Source organism: Mesoplodon mirus, assembly GCF_964341445.2.
Source record: "Mesoplodon mirus genome assembly, chromosome: 19".
In the NCBI taxonomy this organism is placed as follows: domain Eukaryota; kingdom Metazoa; phylum Chordata; class Mammalia; order Artiodactyla; family Ziphiidae; genus Mesoplodon; species Mesoplodon mirus.
In genome coordinates, this window is record NC_138995.1 from 59,465,021 (window position 1) to 59,490,981 (window position 25,961).

Sequence of the window (25,961 nt, forward strand, 5' to 3'; positions counted from 1 at the left end):
TTACCGGTTCAACAGGTAATCCACATGAAATTTATTAATGAGATATTTTACTTTGGGGGGTACTGAGTCTTTAAATCCAGTGTGTATTTCACACTCACAGCGAGGCTCAGTTCGGACCTGCCACTCCACAGGTACCCGGGGGGGCCGTATGTGTCTGGAAGCACCTGCAGTGGATGGTAGAGGTCTGGACAGATGGAATATTTGGGGGAGGACAGAGACAAATGCATGGTGGGGTGGGGATGGGGATGAGAAGATGCCTGGGTGCTTTCTTCCCAAGTGTCAAGGATCCTTCACTTCACTTCTGACCAAAGCAGCCCCCTGGCTTCTTCCCAGCTTTTAGGGGACCAGAGGAGACGCAGGGGACATATAGCCTGAGGACTGGAGGGCAAGGAAGCAGGAGGATAAACGTGGCTGGGGAGGAGAGCATCCTTGGATCTGGTAGAGATTTAGGTTCTGGCACTGTGGGAACTGCAGGGTGTCTATGAAACAGCCCCTAGGCAGAGGGATGCTAGATGTCAGAGTCACAGGCCAAGGAAGGGGGACCCTGAGTGGATATAGGGGACCTAGGAGATGAGAGGGGAGAATCCAAAGATGAAGAAAGTGGGACCCAGGTGGAAATGGTGTGAGCCTGAGCAGAGGCACAAGGGGGAAAGAGAGGAGATAAAAAAGGCTATGATAGGGGCTTCCCTGGTGACGCAGTGGTTGAGAGTCCGCCTGCTGATGAAGGGGACGCGGGTTCGTGCCCCCAGATCCCACATGCCGCGGAGCAGCTGGGCCCATGAGCCATGGCTGCTGAAGCCTGCGCGTCCGGAGCCTGTGCTCCACAACGGGAGAGGCCACAACAGTGAGAGGCCCGCGTATCGCAAAAAAAAAAAAGAAAAAAAAAGGCTATGATAGGGTTAGCAGGGGCATTTGGGGTTGTCCCAAACGTGACACAGCATCCCAAGTTAAGTGGGGGACCCTGGCAGAGGCAGAGAAGTCTTAGAGGGCTGTTGGGAAGAGACAGGAGAGAAAATGGTTGGGCCAGGAGCTCCAGGTGGGAGGGCAAGTGTCAGCAGGGTTCTCTCACCTTCGTGTGCAACTTGGCCAGCTGCTTCTCATCCAGGTTGGTCTGTTTGTAAACTCGGGTCTTGTATCGGAACTGAGGTCAGGGGTGGGGTAAAGGGAGAGACAGAGACTCAAAATCAGGGGTCTGGACCCCCTTCTGAGCCAGGAGTCAACTCTGGGTCAGGGTGGAAACAGCCCCAGAGCCTTGGCTGGGTGGGCAGAGTGGTGCTGGGCCACTAGGGGCATGTGGACTGCAACCCCTAGGGAGTCTGGATCCCATGGGGAATGTTCTAGAAGACCTACTGTAATTGGGCATCCTTTCCCACTTTGATAGAAAACGGGAAGCTTGGGGCTGGAAAATGACTTGCGCAAGGTCACCCCACTGGTCAGAGGCAGAACGCACGGTAATTTGAACTCAGGCCTCTCTGACTCTGATTCTTAGGTGTCCCCCGAATCCAGAAGAGCCCACTGGGTTTTCCCTTGCCAAGGTCTTGGCTGGGAGCATAAACGGGGAGGGGGCAGATGTGTCTCAGGACACGTCTTCTGTTATCTGTGAAGGGGCCAGGAAGGCGGTGGGCCTCACCTCCAGGTAGGGCACCCCCTTCTCGAAGGACTGGGGGTACTCCCGCAGCAGCCGCTCCTCCTCCAGGAAGTTGGCGTCGCGGCCCGAGGTGGCCGGCTGGAACAGGCCATAGTTGAGGACATCCTGCAGGCTTTCGCTCAGGGCACAGAGCACCTGCTGCTTGGCTGTCCAGATGGTGGCATCTGGGTTGAAGCGCAGGCATTTCTGGTGGGGGAGGCAACAGGAAGGGGCCTGAGGTGGTGTGGGAAGGGGCTGTGGGTGATTCCAGGGACAGAGTGGGTGTTGGGGGCAATACGTGGGGGTCTGGAAATTGGGGGCCACGTGTGAGGACACCCAGCACCAGAGGCCTCCCCGTGCAGGCTCGGGTCCCTCTCCCGCCCCGCCCCTCCTCCGGCCAGCGGGCTCACTGTCTGGTGCAGGTCAGGGATGCCAATCCTAAAGACCATCATGCTGAAGTGGGCGTCGTCTGGGACAGACATGGAGCGGCCCTGGAGGCCTCGAACCGAGGCCAGGCTACCAGGTCCCCCGCTGCCCCGGCCCCGGGTCCCCCGGGGGCCTCTCCCGGGCCCGTCTGGGGAGCTGTCGGACTCCGAGCCCCCCTCGGGACACTCGCTGGCACTGTGGCGCTCCTCGTCCTCGCTTGACGCGGGGCTGTGGGTCATCATGGGGCCACGGGGCGACGGGGGACAGCAGCATCACAGGCGGCTGCGGGGGGCAAAGGCGGCTGTCAGACCAGGGACCCAGAGCCCTGGAGGCCACAGGCGCACTCGGTGGACAAATGGCCAAGGGCAGCCGCCCCACCCTGCCCGAGGCAGGCCGGAAGGAGGCTGGACACACCCCCCAGACACTCCACACTCCTACGGCCTCCAAGCTCGTGCGCGCGCTCTCTCTCTCTCTCTCTCTCTCTCTCTCTCTCTCTCTCTCTCTCTCGTGCACACGCACACGCACACACACACCCAACCCTGCCATGCTGCCTGCACATCTCCTTCCCTGCCCTTGGCCTTGCTCGCAGCCCCCCACCCCTCCTGCGCCCCACTTTGCCGCTGACCCAGCGTGGTGGTGTCCCAGAAACCGCAGAATCACCGCGGGAGCTACTGGCCCACTTTGCCAGGCCACGGATAAGGCAGCTAAAATTAGCTGAGGACAGACAGGTGGGCGACCCACCGGCATCCTGCCCTCCTGGCCCCAGCCAGGGCCCTCACCTGAGATACTCCCATCTTCCTCCTGGATAACTGGGGTGAGGCTGAGATGTAGTAAGGGGGAGAGGGAGGTGCTTTAAGCCTAGGGTGGAGCTGGTGACTTCGCTGAAGTGTGGCTGACAATCTGTACAGAGGGCTGCTGGGGAACCGGTGTCCCAGGGGGCAGGGGCACTGGGATCGGGGTGTCACGGGGCAGAGTACCATGCAAGGGGTGTGCCAGGGGAACCACAAGAGGTTGCCTATGCAAGTTTCTGGGGGCATCTTGAGAGGGTGTGTGTGGGGGTGGGGAGGCTGGCCCTGGGAGGGCTGTCCAGGTGATAGCCACCCTGTCAGTGCACGGTGGCTGCAGATGACCTGTGTGTTTGAGGCCTGGCGCTGCTGGGTGGGTGGATTGGCATTGCCTGGTACTACTGGTGGCCCCACTCTGAGGGAGACTGGGGGGCTGGGAGGGAGGCTAAGAAGGGGGGTGAGACTCCAGGGGACTGGGGTGAGAGATCCTCTCCAGATCCCCACTATTCTTTGCCCCTGAGGGAGTCTTATAAGGGTGAGTCCCAGATGGGGTCCTTTTCTCTCATTTTCTACCCCCCCTCCCACCCTAGCACCGGAAACCAGAATGTCTGGTCTTGTCCCTCCCCCCCACACCAGGCCCGGCTCCTGCACGTTGCCATGGAGATGGGAAGCAGTGGAGGGTACTGCTGACTTTGGGGGAGTGGGGATGGGCTGGGGGGTTGGGGGAGGGAAGACAAAATGTGTGGCGGGGAGGAGAGTTCCAAGAGCTGTGGGCGAGCCAGCATCTAACCGTGGGCAGGCCAACCCCTCCCCCAAGCGTGGCCACGGCTTCGAAGCCCCCTCCCCCTCTAGGTACCCCGCAGAGCTGCCCCTGCTTTACCCTTGCGGAAACCCCGGCCTCCTCCTACCCTACCCTTCGACTCCACATCCCACCTCCGGACCTGGGGCTGGCAGCCACTCCCCCTCCGCTGACCCTGGCTGGCCCTCAGCCTCAACCGGGCACTAATGGGGTGGCCAGTGGCCTGAAAGCAAAGCTAGCCGGGTCCCCCCGCGCGTGCGGCTGCCCCCGACTCCCCGGCCCCTCCCCCTCAGGCCCAGAGGGAGGGAGCGGGCACACTCCGCCGGGGCGGCATGAATCAAACGCTCCGCGGCTAAGAATAGCTGGCACGCAGCTGGTACTGAGACGGGGCTGAGGAATCGGCGGGGTGGGGGGGGGAGAAGGGGAGGGGGGTGCCCTGGGAGGCTGCGGGGGGACGGGGGGCGGCTGGCTTGGCCGAGAGCCGGCCCGGGAGAATGAATGGAGGCGGAGAGAGGCGGGGAGAGGCGGGGAGAGGGAGCCGGGGCTGGGGCGGGCCGAGAAGCTGGTGGGGGGGAGCCCCGGTCCGGGGCGAGGGGGCGGGGGCACCCGGGAGCGGGACTCGGGGGCAGGAGCCGAGGGGGCGCGCCGGCCGGTGGAGAAGGAAGTGGGGATAGGGTGGGATCGGGGGGAGCTTGTGAAGGGGTGGGAGGGGACTGGAGGAGCCTGGAAGGCGAAGCAAGAGCTACAGGGGGTCGAAGGGGGCGGAGGAGGCCAAGGCCCAGAGCCCCGCCGGCGGAGATGGGCACCGGGATGACCCGGGGAAGGGGCCTCGAGGGGTGGGGCCGCAGGAGGGGTCGAGGGGCCGAGATGGGCCGGGATGGGCGAGCCGGGGGAGTGGCCGGGCAGGGCCAAGAGGCGGGTACAGCGACCGAGCCCTTGGCCCAGGAGCGCGGGGAGGTGGGTTCGGGCAGGGGGCTCTGCCGGCGGCGGATGGGGCTGCATCCTCCCACCAAGTCTGCGATCTGGGACGGGGCACGGGGGACCGGGGCGTAACCTAATTTGACGTCGCCCGGGGCCACGCTCCCCTCCTCACACCCCCGCCCCCCCCACCGCACACCCGGGCCGGGAGCCCGGCGCTCAGCCAAGGACGTCCGGGGCGCCCCCGCCCCCTCCCGCGGCCCCGGGCCCGCCGTTGCCCCAGACCCCCGGTTTTCGGCCCCCTTACCTGCCTGGCGGGGCTGCTGAGTCCCGGTCGGCGGCGCCCGCGGCCCCTCCCCCCTCCCCCCACCCCCCACCCCCCCGGAGACGGGGGACCCTCAGGCCATGCCCCACCGCCCCGGAGGGCGAGCGGGCCCGGGGAGGCGGCGGGCGGGGGCCGGGGGGGCGGGCGGGGGTCCGAGGACCTCACCCCCCCCGCGGGCCGGACCTGGCCATCCGCAGAGCGCCCCCCCCTTCCGCCGCGGCCGCCGCGCCCCTCTTAGCTAGCCCGCCCCCGGCTCGGTCCGGCCGGCTCCGGGCGCCGCGTCTCCGCCTGCTCTTCCTCTTCCTCTTCCTCCGGCCGCCGCCGCCGCCGCCGCCGCCGCCGCCGCCAGCTCCGCGCCTCCTCTGCCTCCCTTCTCGCTCTCTCGCTCTCGCTGTCTCTCCCTCACCCTGTCTCTCTCTCTCTCCCTCCCTCTCTCCCTCCTTCCCCTCCCTCCGCCCTCTCCCCTCCCTCCGGGAGCCGGCGGAGGAGACATCGCCCCTCCCCGCGCCCCCAAACCTCGCCCCTCCCCCCTCCCCCACCGGCTCCGCCCCCTCCCCCACCGCTCCTCTCAGCCGCCTGGATCCCCGAACCCTGACTCCACCCCTGCTTGCCCCTGTACCCTGACGATGGGGACCCGCCCCCCAGGGTACCTCTCCTCGCGCCCCCAGGACCGCCCCTTCCCAGATCGCCCCACCACCTCTACACACAGTAGGGCGCAGTTAAATATTTGTTGCTAGACTCTACCCCGCCCAAATTGGATGGTGAGAGCTACAGATTCCTGTCCTATCCCCCCAAACACACACACACACACACACACACACACACACACACACACACACACACACACACACCTTCCTCCGAGGCACAGGTGCAGAGAGTCACTAGCTGGCCCTGCCCCTGCAGACATCTCAACATGTACATTCTCTCCAGGGCATGCAGGGCTGAGTGTACATTACCATGAACACACCCAGCTACATCATGTACATATCACACCCGCGTGCCGGAGCATGCACACGGCAGAGCACACGCATCTACCCACCCCCCACACACGGGCACGCAGCCGGCTGTGCTTGCTCAGAGCTCCAGCTCACACGGAACCCTGAAACAGAGACACAGAACCGGAGGGAGATGTGTGCTTGCATCTCCATCATACTCACCCACCTGGCCCTCCGTCACACAGGTGTGCACACGCCCATGTAGAGGCACGACCCTGTGCCTTCGCTCCCCTTCGTGAGGATTATTGCTGACATTTCCTGAGCACTCCCTGTGGGCCAGGCTCTGTTCTGGATTTACTCTTCAGCTTCTCACACCAGTCCTCTGGGCTGCGGACTTGCGCCATCCCCATTTACCAGAGGGGGAAACCGAGGCCCAGAGAAGTTAAGTAATTTGCCCAAGGTCACCCAGTCAGAAAGAGGTGGTGGATCAGAGACAGGTAGCCTGACTCAGAGCCTTCAGACTGCTGTGGTCCAGTACTGGGCACTCCATAGCTGCCTGTCCTTCCTCACACGGATACCCCCAACCAGCTCAGCAGCTCAGCTCCTTGGTGCATGGGACACACCCACAGAGACGGGGCAGATCCCTTAGGGCAGCGGTGAGAGCATCGCAGCAGCCCGGGCTCCTACCCTTCTCCCAGCTCCAACAGGGCCACCAGCCAGAGCACAGGCACCTGCAGAGGGCAGTTCTAAGCAGCCTGTGGGTGCACCTCCAGCTGCAGGCTCGCGGGTACCATGGTATGCGCTGGAGCAGGTGCTGGCCCAGCCCCAGGAGGCCCAGTTCCGGATGCACATCCACCGGCCCAGGTGGTGAGCAGCTGGGCCTGGGGAGAGAACAGCTGCCCGTGTTGTCACCACCTGTGAGAGGGGCTGTGTACCCTTCCACGGCCTACAAGGCCTTTCCGGCCTGTGTATTCTCTCTCAGTGAGGGGTCCCCAGGCCCTTCATGGGCGCCTGAGACAGGCTCAAGCTCTGAGGTGGTGGGCAGCCTGCCCAAGGTCACACTGCCCTCTGCTTTCTTGGAAAATGGAAGGCTGGATGCATTGATTTCCAAGGCCCCTCCTAGGGCTCCCGGCAGCTGAGGGCAGATGCCCTGCTTTTGCTTAGAGCCAGAAGCTTTGGCTAGCTGCCGCCACGCTGGTCACCTCCAGCAGGCTGAGCCGGCCCCTCTCCGAGCCTCGGTTTTCTCCCTTGAAGAGTGGGCCCTGCGATCCTGGCCCGTGAGCTCCATGTTTTCTTGCACAACCAGCCGAGCTGAGGCTGGGAAAGCCCTACATGACTCACGGGTCTGGCATAGAGTGTGCATGGCCTGCCCTCCTGCTTCCTTTGCCTCTGCAGCCTCTCTTCCAGTGCCTTCACCACCTCTACCCTGGCTGCCACCCCTACCCCCAGTGCCACGGGGAACTCGAGTTGCCACCTAAACACAACCATCCAGTGTTCAGTCTTTTGGCTGAGCTGTTACCCCACAGGAAAGACTACTTCCTTCCTCTCTCAAATGATTGAGTACCTACTACGTGCGGAGTTGGCCCTGTTCTACCTCTGGGGATACAGCAATGAACACAGATACCTGCCTTCATTGGCGGGAGACAGACACTGAACAAGTAAACAAACAAACAAGGCAATGTCAGTCTTGATTCAACCAAAAAGATAAAATGAGGTGTTTGAATAAACTAACTTGGGGAAGGCCTCTCTGAGCTGAGACCTCAATGATGAGAAGGAGCTGGGGGAAGAGGCTTCTAGAAGGAGGAAAAGGCTAGCGCAAAAGCTGTGAAGTGGGAAGGAGCTTAATGTTCAGGAAGCAGCGAAGAGGCCAGTGTGGCTGGAGCTTGTGGAGGGTGGGGGCGGGATGGGAGGAGTTAGAGCGTGAGGGGAATGGGGGTGATGAGCTTGCAGAGGTGCAAATGACCCATCCTTCCCAGCCCCCACTGCTGGGCAGGCCAGCCCTGTGCAGAGGACAGGGCTTGGCTTCCCTCCCACATATGATGGGAAGCTGGGGGGAGCAGGGGAGTGGGGAGTGATGTGATCTGATTTATGGTGGTTTGGAAGCATTGCTTTGGCTGCGGCAAGCTGTGTGGATTGGAGGGGCTTGGGAGGAAGGAGCGGGAGAGGCAGGAAGAGGCGACTGCAGTGGTCCAGGCAGGAGATGAGGTACCTTGCTGAATGCTCAGAACTCTCTGTGCACCCAGCCTGGCATCTGTCTACTCCACCTCCCGGAAGAAGCTTTCCTGACCCCACCCACCCAGCCTCTCCCCTCCCCTCTGCCCCAGCCCTTCACCCTGTGGGTCTGTCTGCTGGTCTGTAAACAGCTGGAATCCCCAGCGTCGCCCCACCCAGGACCCGGCCTGCAGGAGGTTTCCAGGAAAGCAAGGCAGATGGATCCAAAAGCCCCACCTTCTAGGGCTGCACACACAGCCACATGCGTGCTCTTCGCATGTGTCCCTGCAGACAGGCACAGACACTCATTTGCATCTGGGGCAAGGGCTTGGAGGGCAGGATGGGAGATCTGGGGACAGGAGGCGGTCTAGAGCTTGCGAATGGTGGGAAAGCCTCCTCCCGCAGGGTGTGTGGGCCACGGTGGCCACAGGAAAATAACAACCTTAGCAAGACCTTGAGGTCTCCCCTGTCCTGAGCGCTGGCCAGGGGAAGAGAGGGGAGCAGGGCCCAGCCCCAACAACTCCCTGAGGAGGTTCCTGGGCAGAGGCTCTGCCCCAGGATCCCTTGGGGAGCCGGCTCCATCCTCTTCCTGGCCTTCCAGAGCTTTGGCTGTGGCAGAAGGAAAGAGCAGGACAGGACGGAAGCAAGCTCTGGAAAGTGGGAAGAGCAGGGTGTGTGTGGAGACCCAAGGCAGGCGGAATCCAAGCTTTGGAACGTTGGAGGTTTCCGGCCACAGAGGCAGGGCCTTGGGGGAGCCAGGAGAGGCGGGGAGAGACACACACAGAGGAGCGGAGACCAACAGACCACGGACGAGACAGGAATTGGGAGTTGGGAGGAGAGGGACCAGAGAGAAGCTGGGAGGCACGGACCAGGGGGCTGGTGACCTGCACACACTCCTCCCCAGAAACATCCCTCTCCTCAGAGACATCCTTCTGCAGCCTTTGGTGCTCCGAGCCCAGCCTGATGCAGGCAGCCTGGCTCCTCGGGGCTCTGGTGGTACCCCAGCTCCTGGGCTTCAGTCATGGAGCTTGGGGAGCTCAGAGGGAGCGGGAGGGGGGATGCGGTGTCCCCCAGGATGAGGAGCAGGAGAGAGAGGCCCTGATGCTGAAGGTAAGTTAGGGGAGTGCTGGGACTCTAGTGGGGGGACCCGGCTGGGTGACTGTGGGCTTGGGAGGGGCGTATTTGAGGGTCAGGGAAATGGGCAACGGAAGGGATGGGCTGGGCTCGGAGGATGAGGGTGACGGGTTCAGAGTAGGGGCTCGGGGCAGAGAGCCAGCTTACAGCTGGAAAGGGGTGGCTGGAGTGTCTGGGGGATCAGAATGCAGCTGCCAGGCTGGCCCTGACCATCCCTCCCCTGCCTCAGCATTTACAGGAAGCCCTGGGACTGCCTGCTAGGAGGGGGGACGAAAATCCTGAGGGAAACCCTGAAGGCAAAGGGGCCTGGGCGACTGACAACGACGGTCTGGGGGAGGAAGGCGAGAAGGAACCAACCACAACTCCCTACTTCAGCCCCAGCCCCTCTCCCACCGCTGAAGACACCTTCACTTATATCCGTGAGTAATCATTAGCTCCGCCCTGCCTCCGTGGTCATTTTCTCAAAAACGAACCGTCCTATCACTACCCCGGGGTCTTTCAGTTGCTCACTGCCCAGCTCGGAGCCCCTATATCCCCAGGAGCTCCGGGTCCCCGGCCTTGCCTCCCAAGAGCCCGAAGCCACCGGCCCCTACCTTCCAGGAGTCCTGAGTACCCCACCCCCACCCCAACTCCGCGCCAGAAGCCCTAGGTCCCGGTCCCCCCAGGTCCTCTGGTCCCCTGGCTCCGCCTCCAGGGTCACGGTCCAGCGTGCGCCCTGTCCCTACGCAGTGGGTCGCCTGGCCGGCCTGGACGCAGGCCTGCACCAGGTGCACGTCCGTCTGCACGCGTTGGACACCCGCGTGGCCGAGCTGAGCCGGGGTATGCGGCAGCTGCGGGAGGTGGCGGGTGACACCCGCGACGCCTTGCAAGCCCTGAAGGAGGCGCAGAGCCGCTCCGAACGCGAGCTTGGCCGCTTAGAGGGTGAGTCGCACCGTGCGGGGCGGGGAAAGAGGGACGATCTGGGTCAGGTGGGGGACTGGTGGCAAAAGGGGTCCGGAAAAGTCTGAGGAGACGTGAGGACACTGGGTGTCCTTTCAGGGTGTTCTTGCAGATTGGGGGTGTGTTGGCTGATGGGGAGGGTGAATGCGGGGAGCAGACGGGCTGTGAGGAGGAACGCCCCCCACAGTGCTGTTGAGCCGAAACTACTCTGGCCGCACCACGCCCCCTACAGTCCCGCCCCAACAGTCTGGCTCCGCCCCTGGCGGCCCTGACGCCATCTCCCAGCCACTGGCGGTTCTGAGCCCGCCTCCGCTCCGCCCCTGAGACACTAATCCCACCTCCTCTCCGCCCCGCCCTCAGGCTGCCTGAAGGGGGTGCGCCTTGGCCACAAGTGCTTCCTGCTCTCGCGCGACTTCGAGGCTCAGGCAGCGGCGCAGGCGCGGTGCGTGGCGCGGGGCGGAAGCCTGGCGCAGCCGGCGGATCGTTCGCAGATGGAAGTGCTTACTCGCTATCTCCGCGCGGCGCTTGCCCCCTACAACTGGCCCGTGTGGCTGGGTGTGCACGACCGGCGCGCCGAGGGCCTCTACCTCTTCGAGAACGGCCAGCGCGTGTCCTTCTTCGCATGGCACCGCGCCCCTAGCCCCGAGCCCGGCGCCCGGCCCAGCGCCGCGCCGCACCCGCTCAGCCCCAACCAGCCTAACGGCGGCGCGCTCGAGAACTGCGTGGCGCAGGCCTCGGACGACGGCTCCTGGTGGGACCACGACTGCGAGCGGCGCCTCTACTATGTCTGCGAGTTCCCCTTTTAAGCGGGCCCGGTCCCCCGCCTCTCCGCTCCATCCCACCATCCGCCCTTTGCCTGGGCTGTGCACCCCGCAAAGACGTCCTTCCCTCCTTGCCCGCGGATGAAAGTGTGTTCTCCCTGGCTGGCCGATCCCTGGGGGGCTCCTGCGGGGCGGGACCCCTTCCTTGCCTGTCTTTCCTGGAAGCGGTGGGCACCAGGCTAGGTCCGGCGCCAATAAAGCCTTGTGGATCTGACTTGAGCAGGCAGTGGAGGCACTTTTGGCCTTTATCTCTCTGCGGGGCAAGGCAGCACGGGCAAGGTCCCGTCCCCCTTTTACAGGTATTGTTTGAGCCCCATATCAGAGTGATGGACAACACGTGCATATGTACACACGGTCATCCGCTACTGCACACACATGTTTGGACTGCACGAGTGCACACGCTGCTGACGCCTCCACCCCCATCGTGCCCCACTCAAGGCCTTTGGGACCCAGGGCCTGTCAGTCATTGTCCCAGGCCTTGCTTGGCCTTGGTCCTGATCAAAGAGATCTGGGAGGCACAAAGGAGCTAAAGGCTCTGACAAGTCCTGCAGGAAAGACCCTCATTTAATTTTTTTTTAGCGTGTCTCAAACTTGTTTCATCAGATGGTACCATAATGTCATGTAAAGTCATGACATTATGGTCACGACTACTCCCTTCCCCTTCCCCTTCCCCCAACTCCAGAGCATGTGTTTAGACACAAACATGAGGACCTACCTAGCCTGGAAGCTTAGGCTCCCTCCCAATTGATTCGTCCTCCACTCCCTGCCTGTGAGGGCATGAGCCAGTCCCTCCCTCCCTCTGAGGCTCAGTTTCCTCATCTGAACATGGGTACATTACCCCTACCTTGTATGGCTCTTGGGATGTTCCCATGATTCCAGGAAAGTGAGCATTTGGGAAATGGTGGAGCATAAGCCACACACTACATTTTCTTCCTCACCATTCTTCATACCTTAATCCCCTGGGGCAGTGAGGACACCCAGACCCATCTTGGGCTCAGCACTGTGGACAGCGCTCTGGGGGAAGAGCTCTTTTGGAAACACCCAGTGTCTCCCCACATACTGGCATCAGGGACGGGACCCTGATACCCTCAGAGAGCCCAGGAATCGGAGTGGGACCCTGTCTGTCCTTACATCTCTGTCCCTTCGCCTTCATCAGCCATGGCACCACCCACCTAAAGTCTCACCATTGGATCTTCCAGTGGGAGGAATGAACCACTCCGTCATCTCCAGAAGGGGGGAGCACAAGCCACCCACTCCCTTTAGAAGTCATTTCTCAGCCCCACAGGCCCCATAGGAGGTACAGAGGAAGGGGGGTGGCCTCTGGTCAGGAAGGCTTCAATCAGGGGACTGAAGACTTTGCTCAAAATTCAACCCCCCTCTAAGCTTGTTTCCCGGGGTTGCAGTGGGGCAGCAGGATGTCTTACAGAAAATCAAAGGGCAGATTAGGCAGACATTGATGAATGTCTGCTATTGCTCGGGAGAGGTCCACCCTCACAGACCTGACATTCTGGGAAGTCAGTGGATGGGGGCAGTTCAATGGTTTCCTGCCTAGATTCTGGAGCCAGATGGCCCAGGTTCTAATCCTACCTCAGCCACTTAACCTACTGTGCAACTTGAGGGAGACATAACTTTGCTGTTCCTCAGTGTCCCCATCTGTATAATGGGGGTGATAACATCTGCCTCCTAGAGTACTGCCAGACACAGAGGGGCCTTTGTAACATCGGCTCTGATCCTTACTCGGCTATTTGAACCTCACCTTCACCTCTGTTTGCTCTCTCCAGTCACTGTCTTTGCATATGCAAAAGTCCCTCCAAGAATTGGCTAATGTGTCACCCTGAACAACCTGTCTACCCCCTAGCTCTCACGGCAGGGTTAGGTGCTGCCTTTGGTGCTCCAGAACCCCTGACTCCTCTCATGACCTAGCTAACCCTGATCAGCCAGACTGGGGACCCTTGTGGGGCAGGGCTGGGTATGACCAGCTCCGCGTCCCCAGCATCCCTGGCACGTGGGAGTTCTTTGAATGAAGGAAGATGCCTGTGTGGGGCCATGTTGGGAACCCTGAGATGAACTGGATTTCTACCTGCTTCTCTTCCTCCCTGGCGTCCTCCAGGCCTCAGTCGGGCGACTCACCTGGGCTCCCACTGGGTCGGGGGCTTTCCTCATCAAGCCTTCCGTCACTCTAGGTGCCACTGTTTGGTCAGTATCTGTCATACTAGCCCAGGGACAAAGAGTTGTGGACACAGAGACGTTCGGGGTGGGGAGTGGAGGGCATTTGCAAGGACTGTTAACGCATCAGATCAGCTCGCCTGTACGCTGCTTTCTGGGCTGATTCCGGTCTGCATATGGGAACCCTGCTGCCTTCTCCAAGAAGCCCTCCCAGGCCTCTCAAGGGCCAGCGTTTGCCAATGCCACCTCTTTTGGCTCTCTGTGGAGCCCCTGCCGTTTGAGAGCTCTGAGCCGCGGACCGGAGAAGGCCTCGGCAGTTGGTCGGGATAGGCGAGTTAGGGGATCCCAGGGAAGTGATGGAGGAAGGGCGCAAAGCCTGAAATGACCCAGCGGGAAGATAAAGAACCAGGGCTCCACCGGCCTGCCAGGACTATGAATCCCAGGAGGCTGAGCGGCAGGCCCTCCACCTCCTGCCCAGAACAACATTTCCCAGCAGCCATCGGGGGCTTCATGCAGATCTTCTCTCAAGCCCCGCCCCCTCCTCCACGTGGGGATCGCCTACATTTCCCTGCAAGTTGGAGGATCACACCCAGTCTCCAATCAGAGCTCAGACCCTGGCTCCCCACCCACCAGGTCTCACCCCGAGGTACTTTGGGAAATGTAGTCCGGTCCCGAGTCAACGGAGAGAAAACATGAATCGGCGGAGTCTAACATTCCATTAGGCTTAGAGTGTAATGGGTGCTCAGATCTTTACTACGAGAGTGTTTCAAAATATGAGTGAATTTCCATGGGTGTATCATAACCATTTTTTAAAGAGTGAAATCATAGAAAATATCAGAATGAAGAGAAAGTGGAAAGAGTTCTCATAACTTGAGTTCTTGAGTATGTACTGAATTACAATATAAAACACAACATGAAAATTCTCCCTTTGGGGGATTCCCTGGTGGCGCAGTGGTTAAGAATCCGCCTGCCAACCAGGGGACACAGGTTTGAGCCCTGGTCCAGGAAGATCCCACATGCCGCAGACAACTAAGCCCGTGCGCCACAACTACTGAGCCTGCGCTCTAGAGCCCGCAACCCGCGACCCGCAACTACTGAAGCCCGCACGCCCGCACGCCAGGACGCCTGTGCGCCTGGAGCCCGTGCTCTGCAACAGGAGAAGCCATTGCAATGAGAAGCCCATGCACCGCAACGAAGAGCAGACCCCGCTCGCCGCAACTAGAGAAAGCCCGCGTGCAGCAACGAAGACCCAACGCAGCCAAAAATAAAATAAATAAATTACTTTAAAAAAAGTTCTTCCTTGGCCTGCAAAAGATTTGCTAAAAACTAGTCCAAACCAATTTAGCCCCTTTTAAAAGAACCAAAACTTTTTATTTGGAAATAATTTCAAACTTACAAATAACTTGCACAAATAAAAATAATGTTTTGTATATGCCCTTTACCCAGATTTATTTATTGTTAACAGTTCACCCCATTGCTTTAGCTTTATCATCCTCAATCTATTGTCAACCTGAAAAAAATAAAGTAGCAAGTTATTTTACCAGCAAAATGAGTTTATTCAGGAATAGCAGAAGAATTACAGTTCGAGCAGAGAAAGCTGTGGTGAACCACAGGCAAGTCCGAAGGGGTGGACAGCAGGTCAGCTTTTATTAAGTTTCAGGAGGAAATTGGGGAGGGTTGTTTTGAATAAAAGTTTATTGGAGAAGAACAAGACTTTGAGGTTGTGGTGGTTTCTTTCTTTTCTTTTTTTGGCTCTGCCACAGGGCATGTGGGATCTTAGTCCCCCAGCCAGGATCAAACCCACGCCCCCTGCATTGAAAGCACAGAGCCTTAACCACTGGACTGCCAGGGAAGTCCCTGTGGTGGTTGCTTGTTGACTGCAAGCAGTGGTTAGTGGTTCTTGCTGAGGCAAGGAGGAATCCTCCTCCCTTTTCTTAAAACCAGGAGGTGAAATTCCCATGTGAAAAAATGTACTCTCCTGTCCCAGAAGGAAAAAAGTAACTTTCTTATCATCATGCATAAGACGTTGAGACCAAGAGAACTTTGTACAAAGAATTCTATATGAGCAGACCTTGTTAAAATAATTTTTATCTTCTTTCTTCCTTCTGCTTATGCAGGCTGCAATGTGTGGTTATATGCATGAGAGCTCTCTCTTCTGGGCTTTCTGAATTCATTTTAAATAAAGTTTTCCTCTATTTTCACTCTATCTGTCTATCCATTCAACCATCCATCCATCCACTCATCACCCACCACTCCATCCTAACCCAGTCACCAGGGACAAACCAAAGTCAGGTTTATTGACTCACTGCAATGAAAGAGACCACGTCCCCAAAAAGGAGCTGGATCGAGCTATAGAATTTGGAGGAGGAGAGGAATTTGAATGAAATTTAAGTGAAGCTGTGTTTTAATAGCTTGGGAGCAAAGCAGGGATTTGTATAAATGAGTCAACATCAGGTCTGGACTGCAAAGTGGACTTAGGGTCCTGTTTCCTTGGAAACTACAAAGTTAAGACAAATGTGGCACGTTGTGTCTAGAAACTCTATCTAAAGCTCTGTATCAGGGCTGGAAATGGAGGCTTCTTGTCTGTGTCAAAGTGACTTACATCTTACAGGCAAGAGTAGGATATTTAATTTTTGTGTGTGTGTGTGGCCGCGTGGCACTGGCTTGCAGGATCTTAGTTCCCCAACCAGGGATTGAACCCAGGCCATGGCAATGAAAGCACCAAGTCCTAACCACTGGACCGCCAGGGAATTCCCTGTTGAATTCTTATGGATATAATTTCAAATAACAAAGTTTCCAAAAGCCTATGATTTTTGAGAACTAAGCTTCTCAGTGAGTAAAATAGCCCTAGTCACCCATAAAGGGAGTTATTGGAACACTACAGCTGCAGCATAGCCCCGGGAGAGATGTTTCCTCTTAACTCTACAGCTGGCTTTATCTGTGTCCATAGATGGATGGTGGGGCAGAGTTTTAATCCCAGCTGGTTTTCATTTCTCAATATACATATATTTTCTAAAGCATGTAAGGATTAGTTACACACATCATGGCCCTTTACCTTTAAATACTTCAGTGTGTATTTCTTAAGAACAGAGATATTCTCTTACCTAATCACCTGTAATCAACCTCAGTAAATACACCATTTACATAATACTTGTCTAATCTATGGGTGATTTGCCAATTTTGTCCCTTGACCCAAATGCTGTCCTTCCTAGCACTTTCCCCATCCAGTTCAGGATCAAGCCTTTAGTTGTCGTGTCTCCTTGAATCTGGAACATTTCTGTATTTATGAGATTGACAATTTGGAAGAACAACTCTCTCCCTTTTAAAAAAAATAGAAGTTCTTCACTTGAGTTTGCCTGATGTTTCCTTATGAGGATTAGATTCAGGTTACTCGTTCTCTACCAGAATATATGAGGTCAGTGTATCCTTCCATTTTAGGGTCAGTTGAGAGAAGTGTGCAAAGCACGGGATGGCTTATTTTGTTTTAAGTTATTTTTCTGTTGTCAGTGGTTCTCCATGGACATGACTCCTTCCTGGCTTCCTCAGGTCTTTCCTGTGCTAGCCCCCTGTTCTTCATTCATTCATTTGAACAACCTCTCCTCTCCTCCAGCCCCAAGCCACCACCTCCTCCTAGAATGCCAGCCTCATCATTTCCAGGAGCAAAGTGCTTCTTTTCAAAGTACAGGTGGTTTGTGTGAGCCAGGCCAGATAGCGGGCGTGAGCTTGGGCTTTGGAAATTCCTTTGGGGAGGCAAGTAAACTTCCCCTCTGAATCTCTCCACCGATCCAAACACAACTGGACTTTGGTTTCTGATCCCGAGCAGTGACAGCTCCTGGCAGCCTTGTGGGCAGGAAGCCACAGCTGGGGTGGAGTCGGGGGACAAAGATGACAGGAAGAGGAACACCAGCTCTGCCCTAAAAACAATCTCTTTGGCAATTTTGTAATATCTGATACGTGTAAAATAACATATCTGTAAATATTGAGGCATTAAAAAGACCACCCACTAACCCACCACTCTATTTAAAAGTACACATGATAAATATAATTAACATTGCTATATGTTACATATGAAAGCTGTTAAAAGAGTAAATCCTAAGAGTTATCACAGGGGAATTTTTTTCTATTTCTTTAATTTTGTATCTATATGAGATTATGAATGTTCACTACGCTTATTGTGGTAGTCATTTCATAATATAAGCCAAGTCATTATGCTGTACACCTTAAACTTATGCAGTGCTGTATGTCAATTATATCTCAATAAAACTGGAAGAAAAAATTTAAATACATTTGGAAACATTTTTATTCGGGTGTCTCCTTCTTACTATTTGGTAGTCTTTATGTATTCTGCATACTAATGCTTTGTCAGTTACGCATTGCAAATCTGTGACTTGTTCTTTTACTTTCTTGATAGTGTCGTCTATTGATTAGAAGTTCTTAGATTTAATGTAGTCAAATTTCCAAGTGTTTTCACTTGGTACTTTTGGGGGATCATTTAAAAAATCCTTCCCTGCCCCAAGGTGATACAGTGTTAATACAAAAAGTCAAGAACAGCATGAATAAGGAAAAGCTATTTCTATTTCTCACATGAATCAAAAAAATCCCAAATAAAAATATTACCATTTGATTTCATCAATACATTAAAAGTATGATATTTGATGAGGTTATACCAGATGTGCAAGGTTGTTTAGTGTTAGAAAAATCTATTAATTAATTAATTCACCACTTTGACAGATTAATGGACAGATGACAGTCTTCATAGATGGAGAAAAAGCATTTGATAAAAACTTTATTCAACAGATATATTTTTCTGCAATGTGTTAAGCATCTAACTCAAACAGTGGGAAAATAAGCAATAAAGCAAAACCACAGAAACAAATGCAAAAGAAATGATTTTAAAGATATGGGCAGAAATCAATGACATGAATGGGGGAAGAAAAGAAGATTAACAAAACCAAAAACTAGTTTAATTTTTGAAAAAGTTACTAAGATAAACTGACTTTTAGCAAAATCAAATAGGAAAAGAAGAGATTGGCTGCAGATAAAATACAAACTGTAAAAGAGTAAATAATATTGACCAAGGCAGAGATATAAAAAAGAACAAAATAGTGATTATGATTAACAATGGGCTAACATTTAAAATCTAGATGAAACAGTTAAATTACTAGAAAAATATAAAATGCTAAAAATTACACAGAAATAGAGAACTTGAGTAAACCAATAATTACTGAAATATATAAAGTTATAGTCAAATAGAAAAAGAAAGGCGTAAAGACTAAAAGGGAATAGAGAAAGCTGTCATTATTTGAACATGATATAATTACATACCCAGTAAAACCAGTGGAATGAACAAACTATGAGAACAAATAATAGGAAATATCACAAGGTCCCCAGTTACAAGATTAATCTACAAAAATCAATTCCTTTGATTTTCACCAACAATAAACAAACATACAATGTAATTAAAGATACTATTCACCATCCCAACAAAATCTAGAAACCATCTAGGAACTGGCAAATAAGAAAACATAAGATTCTGTGGAAAAAACTTAAAATCTAATAAAGGACCCCAGAATGAATTGAATGAAAGCAAAGACATACTACACTCTTGGTTGGGGTGAGTATATATTATTCTAATGTCAATACCTCACAAATAATTTATAGATTTAATACAATTGCAAATAAATTTCTACTTGGATTATTTAAACAGCTTTATTGAGATTCACATACCATACAATTCACACAATTAAAGTGTACAATTCAATGGTTCTTAGTATATTGAGATCTGTACAACCATCACCACAGTGAATTGGATTTTCACTATCTCAGTCCCTATACCATTCAGCAATCACCTCCCTATCTCCCCATCCACTCCCAGACCTAAGAAACCACTAATCTATTTCCTACCTCTATAGATTTGCCTATTATGGACATTTCCATTTATATGAAAGGAATCATATAAATATGTGGTCTTTTGTGACTGGCTTCTTTCACTTAGCATGTTTTCAAGATTTACCCAGGTTGTGGTATGTAAGGTACCTCATTCCTTTTAATGATGAATAACACTTGATTGTATGGACATAGCACATTTTGTTTATCCATTCATCATTTGATGGACATTTGGGTTGCTTTCCACTTTTGGCTATTATGAATAATACTGCTATGAACAAGTCTACAAGTTTCTCTGTGACCATTTGTATTCATGTCTCTTGGATCTATACCTAGCAGGGGAATTGCTGAATCACATGGCCCCTCTATGTTTAACTGTCTGAGGAACTGCCAAACTGTTTTCCAAAGCGGTTGCACCAGTTTACATTCCCATCAGCAGTGTATGAGTGTTTCAGTTTCTCCATAACCTTGTCAGCACTTGTTACTATTTGACCTTTACTTCTAGCCGTCCTAATGGTATGGTTTCCCCATTGCAGTTTTTTTAAAAAATTTATTTATTTTATTATTTTTGTTTATTTATTTATTAGTTTTGGCTGTGTTGGTGGGTCTTAGTTGCTGTGCACGGGCTTTCTCTAGCTGCCACGAGCAGGGGCTACTCTTTGTTGTGGTGTGCGGGCTTCTCACTACGGTGGCTTCTCTTGTTGCAGAGCACAGGCTCTAGAGTGCGCAGGCTTCAGTAGATGTGGCGCGTGGGCTCAGTAGTTGTGGCTCGCGGGCTCTAGAGCACAGGCTCAGTAGTTGTGGCACACAGGATTAGTTGCTCGTGGCATGTGGGATCTTCCCGGACCAGGGCTTGAACCCGTGTCCCCTGCATTGGCAGGCGGATTCTTAACCACTGTGCCACCAGGGAAGCCCCCCCATTGCAGTTTTGATTTGTATTTGTCTGATGACTAATGATGTTAATATTTTCATGTACTTTTGGCCATTTTTTGTACTTTTGGGAAATGTCCATTCAGATCATTTGCCATATTAAAAAAATTGTGCTATTATGGATAAACAACAAGGTCCTACTGTATAGCACAAGGAACTATATCCAATCTCCTGGGATAAACCATAATGGAAAATAAAGCTTGGACTTATATATACTACCAAATGTAAAAATAGATAGCTAGTGGGAAGCAGCCGCATAGTACAGGGAGATCAGCTCGGTGCTTTGTGACCACCTAGAGGGGTAGGATAGGGAGGGTGGGAGGGAGAAGCAAGAGGGAGGAGATATGGGGATATATGTATATGTATAGCTGATTCACTTTGTTATAAAGCAGAAATTAATATACCATTGTAAAGCAATTATACTCCAATAAAGATGTTTAAAATAAAAGAATGTATATATGTGTATAATGGAGTCACTTTGCTGTACAGCAGAAATTAGCACAACATTATAAATCAACTATACTTCAATAAAATTTTTTTTAAAAAATTGGGCTAGGGACTTCCCTGGCGGTCCAGTAGGTAGGACTTTGCACTCCCAGTGCAGAGGGTGCAGCTTTGATCCCTGGTCGGGGAACTAGATCCCACATGCATGCTGCAGCTACCGCAACTAAGAGTCCACGTGCTGCAACTAAGACACGGTGCAGCCAAAAATAAATAAATAAATCAATCTTTTTCAAAAATTGGACTATTTGTCTATTTGTTAGTTTTTTAACATCTTTATTGGAGTATAATTGCTTTACAATGGTATATTAATTTCTGCTTTATAACAAAGTGAATCAGCTATACATACACATATATCCCCATATCTCCTCCCTCTTGCGTTTCCTTCCTCTATTTGTTATTGAGTTGTAAGAATTCTTTATGTATTCTTTTTTTTTTTTTTTTTTTTTTAGTTCTTGCTTTGGGGTTTACCATAGACACTTTAATTGATCAGAATCAGGGTCAGATTTATACTAGGTTAATTTCAGTGAGACATAGAATTGTTACTCCTATATAGCTCTATTCCCTTTTTTTCTCTCTCTGTGGAATTATTTTTATACATATTAATGTTACAAACCCAACTATACATTGTTATCATTAATATTCTACCATCTGTAGTCATTTCCTTAGCCCAGTATAGCTTTCCTCGCACTTACCTCCTTTGGTTGTTATAGGCAAATATATTACATTTCTATATGTTATAGGCCCAACAATACATTACATGCATATTATTTTATACAATTGTTTTTAAGTTAGTTGAGAGAATACAGCAGAAAAACTATGCATTTATACTATCTTTATAATTACATAATTACCTTTACTAGTTTTTTCCTTTGGATTCACATTACCACCTGGAATCACTTTGCTTTCAGCCTGAAGAACTTCCTTTAGTATTTCTTATAAGGCTGGTCTACTAGCAAGAAATTCTCTGTTTTATCTGGGAATGTCTTTATTTTGCCTTCACTTTTGAAATATAGCTTTGCTGGGTATAGGATTCCTGGTTGATAGTTTTATTCTTTGAGCGCTTTGAATATGTTACACCACTGCCTCTGGCCTCTAACATTTCTGATGAAAAATCAGCTATTAATTTTATTGGGTTTCTTTGTATGTGTAAAGTCATTTTTCTCTTTCTGCTTTTAAGATTTTCTCTTTTTCTTTGAGTTTCAGCATTTTTTTTTTGCTTTTTATTTCTCTTTTTTTTAATTTTATTTTTTTGCTTTATAACAAATTTAATCAGTTATACATATACATATGTTTCCATATCCCCTCCCTTTTGCGTCTCCCTCCCACCCTCCCTATCCCACCCCTCTAGGTGGTCACAAAGCACCGAGCTGATCTCCCTGTGCTATGCGGCTGCTTCCCACTAGAGTTTCAGCATTTTTACTAGTATGTATCTGATTGTGAGTCTCTTTACGTTGATCCTATTTGAGTTCATTGAGTCTCCTAGATGTGTAGGTTGGTGTAGTACATTTGGGAGGTTTTCAGCCATTATTTACTCAAAAAACATTTTTCTATTCCTTTCTCTCTCTTCTCCTCTGGTATTCCCATTATGCTTATGTTGGCCTGTGTAATGGTGTCAATAAAAGCAATAGTTGTTACACCATCTGCTAGAGACCTTCTATATTTGGGTCCAATATTTAAAAACATAGAATGGTTAGGAGAAAAGAATTGCCTATTCATCATGTCAATCCTTTTAGCTTTCTTGGACTTTAAAATAGTTAAAGTATAAAAAGGGTGCAAGGGATTTTGGGGGCGATGGAACCATTCTGTGTCTTGGTTGGGGTGGCGGTTACACAGTGTATGCATTTGTGAAAACCCTAGAATTGCATCTAAAAGTGTGGATTGTACTGTATGCAAACAATGCCTTCATTTTAAAAATACTTAAAGTAGATTTTTTTTTCCTTTTTGTCTCGTATGAAAGATACAGATTTGACAACCTTAAATTTAAAACCTCTGTGTATAAAAAACAACTCACACTAAAATTAAAAGAGAAGAAATAGACTTGAAAAAATTGTACCTTATGTGACAGAAATAATGTTAATAATCTTATCATATAAAGTGACAGAAGAGGGAACACAACAGTTGGATTCCAGGAGGCAAGTGGGCAAAACACATGAAAAGACAGTTCCCAAAACAAGGAATATAGTGAGTAACCAACCATTTCAAGAAGGTAGTGCATCACACAAGAAATCAAAAAACTCCAGTAAGTCAATAACCAGGAGAAATTTTTAAACTAGAAGACCCAGAGGTGGTGGGTGAGGCCTGCCCTGTTGTACATCCTCATATCCTTCTGGGAAAAAAAGCCAAGATCTTTTCTTCTTTGCGGGCCACTTCTGGGAATCCAAAGAAATAATCCTAAACATGGAAAAAAGATTTACCCCCAAAGATGTTATTTGCAGCACTATGTATAACAGCAAAACACGTGGTGGGAAAAAAATGTTTGTTCAGGAATTCCCTGGCGGTCCAGTGGTTAGGACTCCGTGCTTTCACTGCTGAGGGCCTGGGTTCGACGCCTGGTCGGGGAACTAAGATCCTATAAGCCCTGCAGCACGGCCAAGAAAAAGAAAAACAAAAACAAAGAACACACGGTGGTGGTCGTGGTGTCGGGGTGGGGACGGGGAGAATAACTTAAACTTGTGCTGAGTTGGAATTGGGTGAGAATGTCACAATCACTGCATGGGATACTACGATTTTTAAAAGGTTGAAGAATCTACAGCAGCGGGAGAAATACTTGCTTCTAGAAATCAGTTATGCAAAACAAAGCCACCCACTTGAATATATTATTTAGGATTTCACCATTACAAGAAGCAATCCCCAAATTCAGGCAGCGAGTAGCCGGGTGAGAACAATGATCATTTTACCAGCTTCCGGCGGTGCTGGTGTTCTCTTTGGAAAAAGGAACTGGCTTTGATAAAGGAGAACATCAAAAAGGTATATCGCATTTGATCTATTCTAAGAATCACACTGTCTCACATCTTGATCTGTCTGAAACGGGGAGGCATCTTCCAATGACTGGCACTGCTTGATTGCTCCTGGCAAGGCACGGACTCCTGCAGAAGGGGTGTCTGAAGCCTAGAAGAAAATCCTGCAGATCACTGCAGGGCACTCTGAGCCCCTGGGAACCAACTGGGTGTGCATGGGGTGGGGGGATCAGTGGTGAATAAGTCGTGCTTGGAAATGCCCTGGAAATAGAAATCAGTAGCAGGTCACTGTATGTAATTGCAAAGCTGCCTCCAGAGCCCAGTAGCAACGGTTTTCAGTTTTCGCCTGTCATCTTTAAAGAAACACCGCCTCACCACATCTAGACCAGGGTTGAGGTTGGCAAACCACGGCCCACTGCCTCTGTTTGTACAGCCCATGTGCTAAGCATGGCTTTTACATTTTCATATGATCGCACAAAACCAAAGGAATAATGTTCATGACACATGAAAATCATATGAAACTGAAAATTCGGTGTCCACTAATAAAGTTTTACTGGCACACAGCCACGCCCAGCCATTCACCTGTTATCTGTGGAAATGCTTCCCACAATGCAGGGTTGAGTACTTTTGACAAAATTCAGGTGGCCCACAAAGCTAAAAATATTTACTCTCTGGCACTTTACAGGAAAAAGTTTGCCCACCACTGATCTAGGTGGTACAGAGGATGGTATTTTTTTGTTGTTTTTTTTGCGGTACGCGGGCCTCTCACTGTTGCGGCCTCTCCCGTTGCGGAGCACAGGCTCCGGACGCGCAGGCTCAGCGGCCATGGCTCACGGGCCCAGCCGCTCCGCGGCGTGTCGGATCTTCCCGGACTGGGGTATGAACCCGTGTCCCCTGCATCGGCAGGCGGACTCTCAACCACTGCGCCACCAGGCAAGCCTGGATGGTGTTTTACATAATATATGGACATTAATGATTCTGAGTGATCCAGAAGAGTTGAGTCCTCTCAAAAACTGTCATAATATTTAGGAGACAATTGGAAATGTGAACACTGACAGAACTTATTTTGTATGTGTTAAGGAGTTATTTTTTAGGTGTGATAATGTTATTACACATTTTTAAAGGAGCTCTTTCTTTGAGAGACATAAGTTGAAATTTTTACAATAAAATGATGTATCTGGAATTTGCTTCCAAATAATCTGGTTTAAGGAGAATGGACAGGAATACAGATGGAACAAGATCGCTGAGGTTGAGTGATGCGTACATGCGAGGGTCATTACACTATTTTGACTACTTTTATATGTGTCTGAAACTTTTTAAACAACAAAAAAAGCAGTCAATCAGGAAGAAATTTTACAAACACTTCATTTCTCTTACATTTTCCTTTACACGCACGAACAAAATTCATCTAGAAGAGATCTTTCAACAAATATAAAGTAACATTCCAGGACTTCCCTGATGGCACAGTGGTTAAGAATCCGCCTGCCAACTCAGGGAACACAGGGTGGATCCCTGGTCTGGGAAGATCCCACAAGCTGCAGTGTAACTAAGCCCGTGCACCACAGCTACTGAGTCTGTGCTCTAGAGCCCATGTGCCACAACTACTGAGCCTGTGCACCACAGCTACTGAAGCTCGGGCGCCTAGAGCCCATGCTCCACAACAAAAAGAAGCCACCCCAGTGAGAAACCTGTGCACCGCAATGAAGAGTAGCCCCCACTTGCGTGCAGCAACAAAGACCCAATGCAGCCAAAATAAATAAATAAATAGAATAAAAATAAAATAAAATAAAGTAATATTCTGAATGGTAAGAAGCATTGTGTTTGTATTTTGTAGGCTGCATCTTTTCTTTCTTTGGGGCGCCTATAAAAATGGTATGTCTTAGAGTCTGTGAAATGCAGCAGGTGAAACATTCTGCAGAAGAAATACTCATGTTAATCATGACAGCTGACAAGTTTTGAGCACCTACTGTGTGCCAGACACTGTTCTAGCACTTTGCATGTATTAATTAATTTCATTGTCATGACAGCCCTGGGAAGCACAGAGAGAGGGGAGAGGGGAGACAGGACTGAGGGCTCTGCCTGCCAGAAGTGAATGACAGACAGGCTGATTAGGAGCACAGTCATATGTGCACCTCCCACAAACTGTCTTTGCAATTCCTCGGGTCCTCCATGGCATGTGTCTGTGGTGACCACAAGTTCAAGGGCACCAGCATCGTCTTTGGGGCAAGCAAGATGTTAAATATCGAGCTTGGATATTCAGAGCTGAATTCAGAGCTTAGTCTGTTTGGTTTGCTATGACACAATACCATGGACTGGGGGCTTATAAACAATAGAAATTTATTTTTCACAATTCCGGAGTCTGGGGAGTCTAAGGTCAAGTTTAAGTTACATGACTCACTTCCAGTACCTAGAGCAGTATCAGAGTGACATAATAAGCACTCAATAAAAATATATTGAATGGAAAAATGAATGAAGGGGTCTCAGAGGGGGCCATGGGCTCTGAATAGCAGTGAAAGGTAACTTGTAGCTCTGATATGTGGTCCTTCCTCTTCTAGAAAGATGAATTCTACCTCTGCTCCCAAATGCCATCCTCGGGGG

General features: G+C 51.5%; 2 protein-coding genes across 9 annotated transcripts in view; one reads left to right on the forward strand and one right to left on the reverse strand.

Moving 5' to 3' along the window:
• The window catches only part of SHANK1 (SH3 and multiple ankyrin repeat domains 1), a 47,183-nt gene extending 41,907 nt beyond the window's left edge, over window positions 1-5,276 (reverse strand). For 5 of the 7 annotated variants that reach the window (XR_014292143.1, XR_014292144.1, XM_082606206.1 and 2 more), the window contains exons 1-5: window positions 4,863-5,276; window positions 2,038-2,335; window positions 1,631-1,834; window positions 1,070-1,141; window positions 99-164 (exon numbers count right to left, since the gene is read on the reverse strand). Coding sequence is in view for 5 of the 7 variants with exons in the window: in XM_082606206.1 (XP_082462332.1) it covers window positions 99-164; window positions 1,070-1,141; window positions 1,631-1,834; window positions 2,038-2,295 (600 nt within the window). In the remaining 2 variants the exon portion in view is untranslated. The remainder of the gene's footprint in view (window positions 1-98; window positions 165-1,069; window positions 1,142-1,630; window positions 1,835-2,037; window positions 2,336-4,862) is intronic. The other 2 variants (XM_082606209.1, XM_082606207.1) reach the window with 1 other exon arrangement.
• Window positions 5,277-8,379: 3,103 nt separating this feature from the next.
• On the forward strand, window positions 8,380-11,129 carry CLEC11A (C-type lectin domain containing 11A). Of its 2 annotated transcripts, XM_082606936.1 has the most exons (4): window positions 8,382-9,136; window positions 9,390-9,579; window positions 9,890-10,081; window positions 10,460-11,129. In XM_082606936.1, exons 1-4 carry the CDS (start codon window positions 8,990-8,992, stop codon window positions 10,903-10,905), a joined length of 975 nt encoding a protein of 324 aa, XP_082463062.1. In that variant the 5' UTR covers window positions 8,382-8,989; the 3' UTR covers window positions 10,906-11,129. The 2 variants fall into 2 exon arrangements, with proteins under 2 accessions (XP_082463063.1, XP_082463062.1); XM_082606937.1 differs by lacking the exon at window positions 9,890-10,081 and having other exon boundaries at window positions 8,380-9,136.
• The last annotated feature ends 14,832 nt before the right edge of the window (window positions 11,130-25,961 follow it).

Excerpts from the sequence above, each read along its gene's own strand:
- CLEC11A (XM_082606936.1), top strand. The coding sequence starts at position 8,990 with ATGCAGGCAGCCTGGCTCCTCGGGGCTCTGGTGGTACCCCAGCTCCTG. Across the intron at positions 9,580-9,889 it reads AGACACCTTCACTTATATCC|TGGGTCGCCTGGCCGGCCTG; the intron begins GTGAGTAATCAT and ends GTCCCTACGCAG. Across the intron at positions 10,082-10,459 it reads CGAGCTTGGCCGCTTAGAGG|GCTGCCTGAAGGGGGTGCGC; the intron begins GTGAGTCGCACC and ends CCCCGCCCTCAG.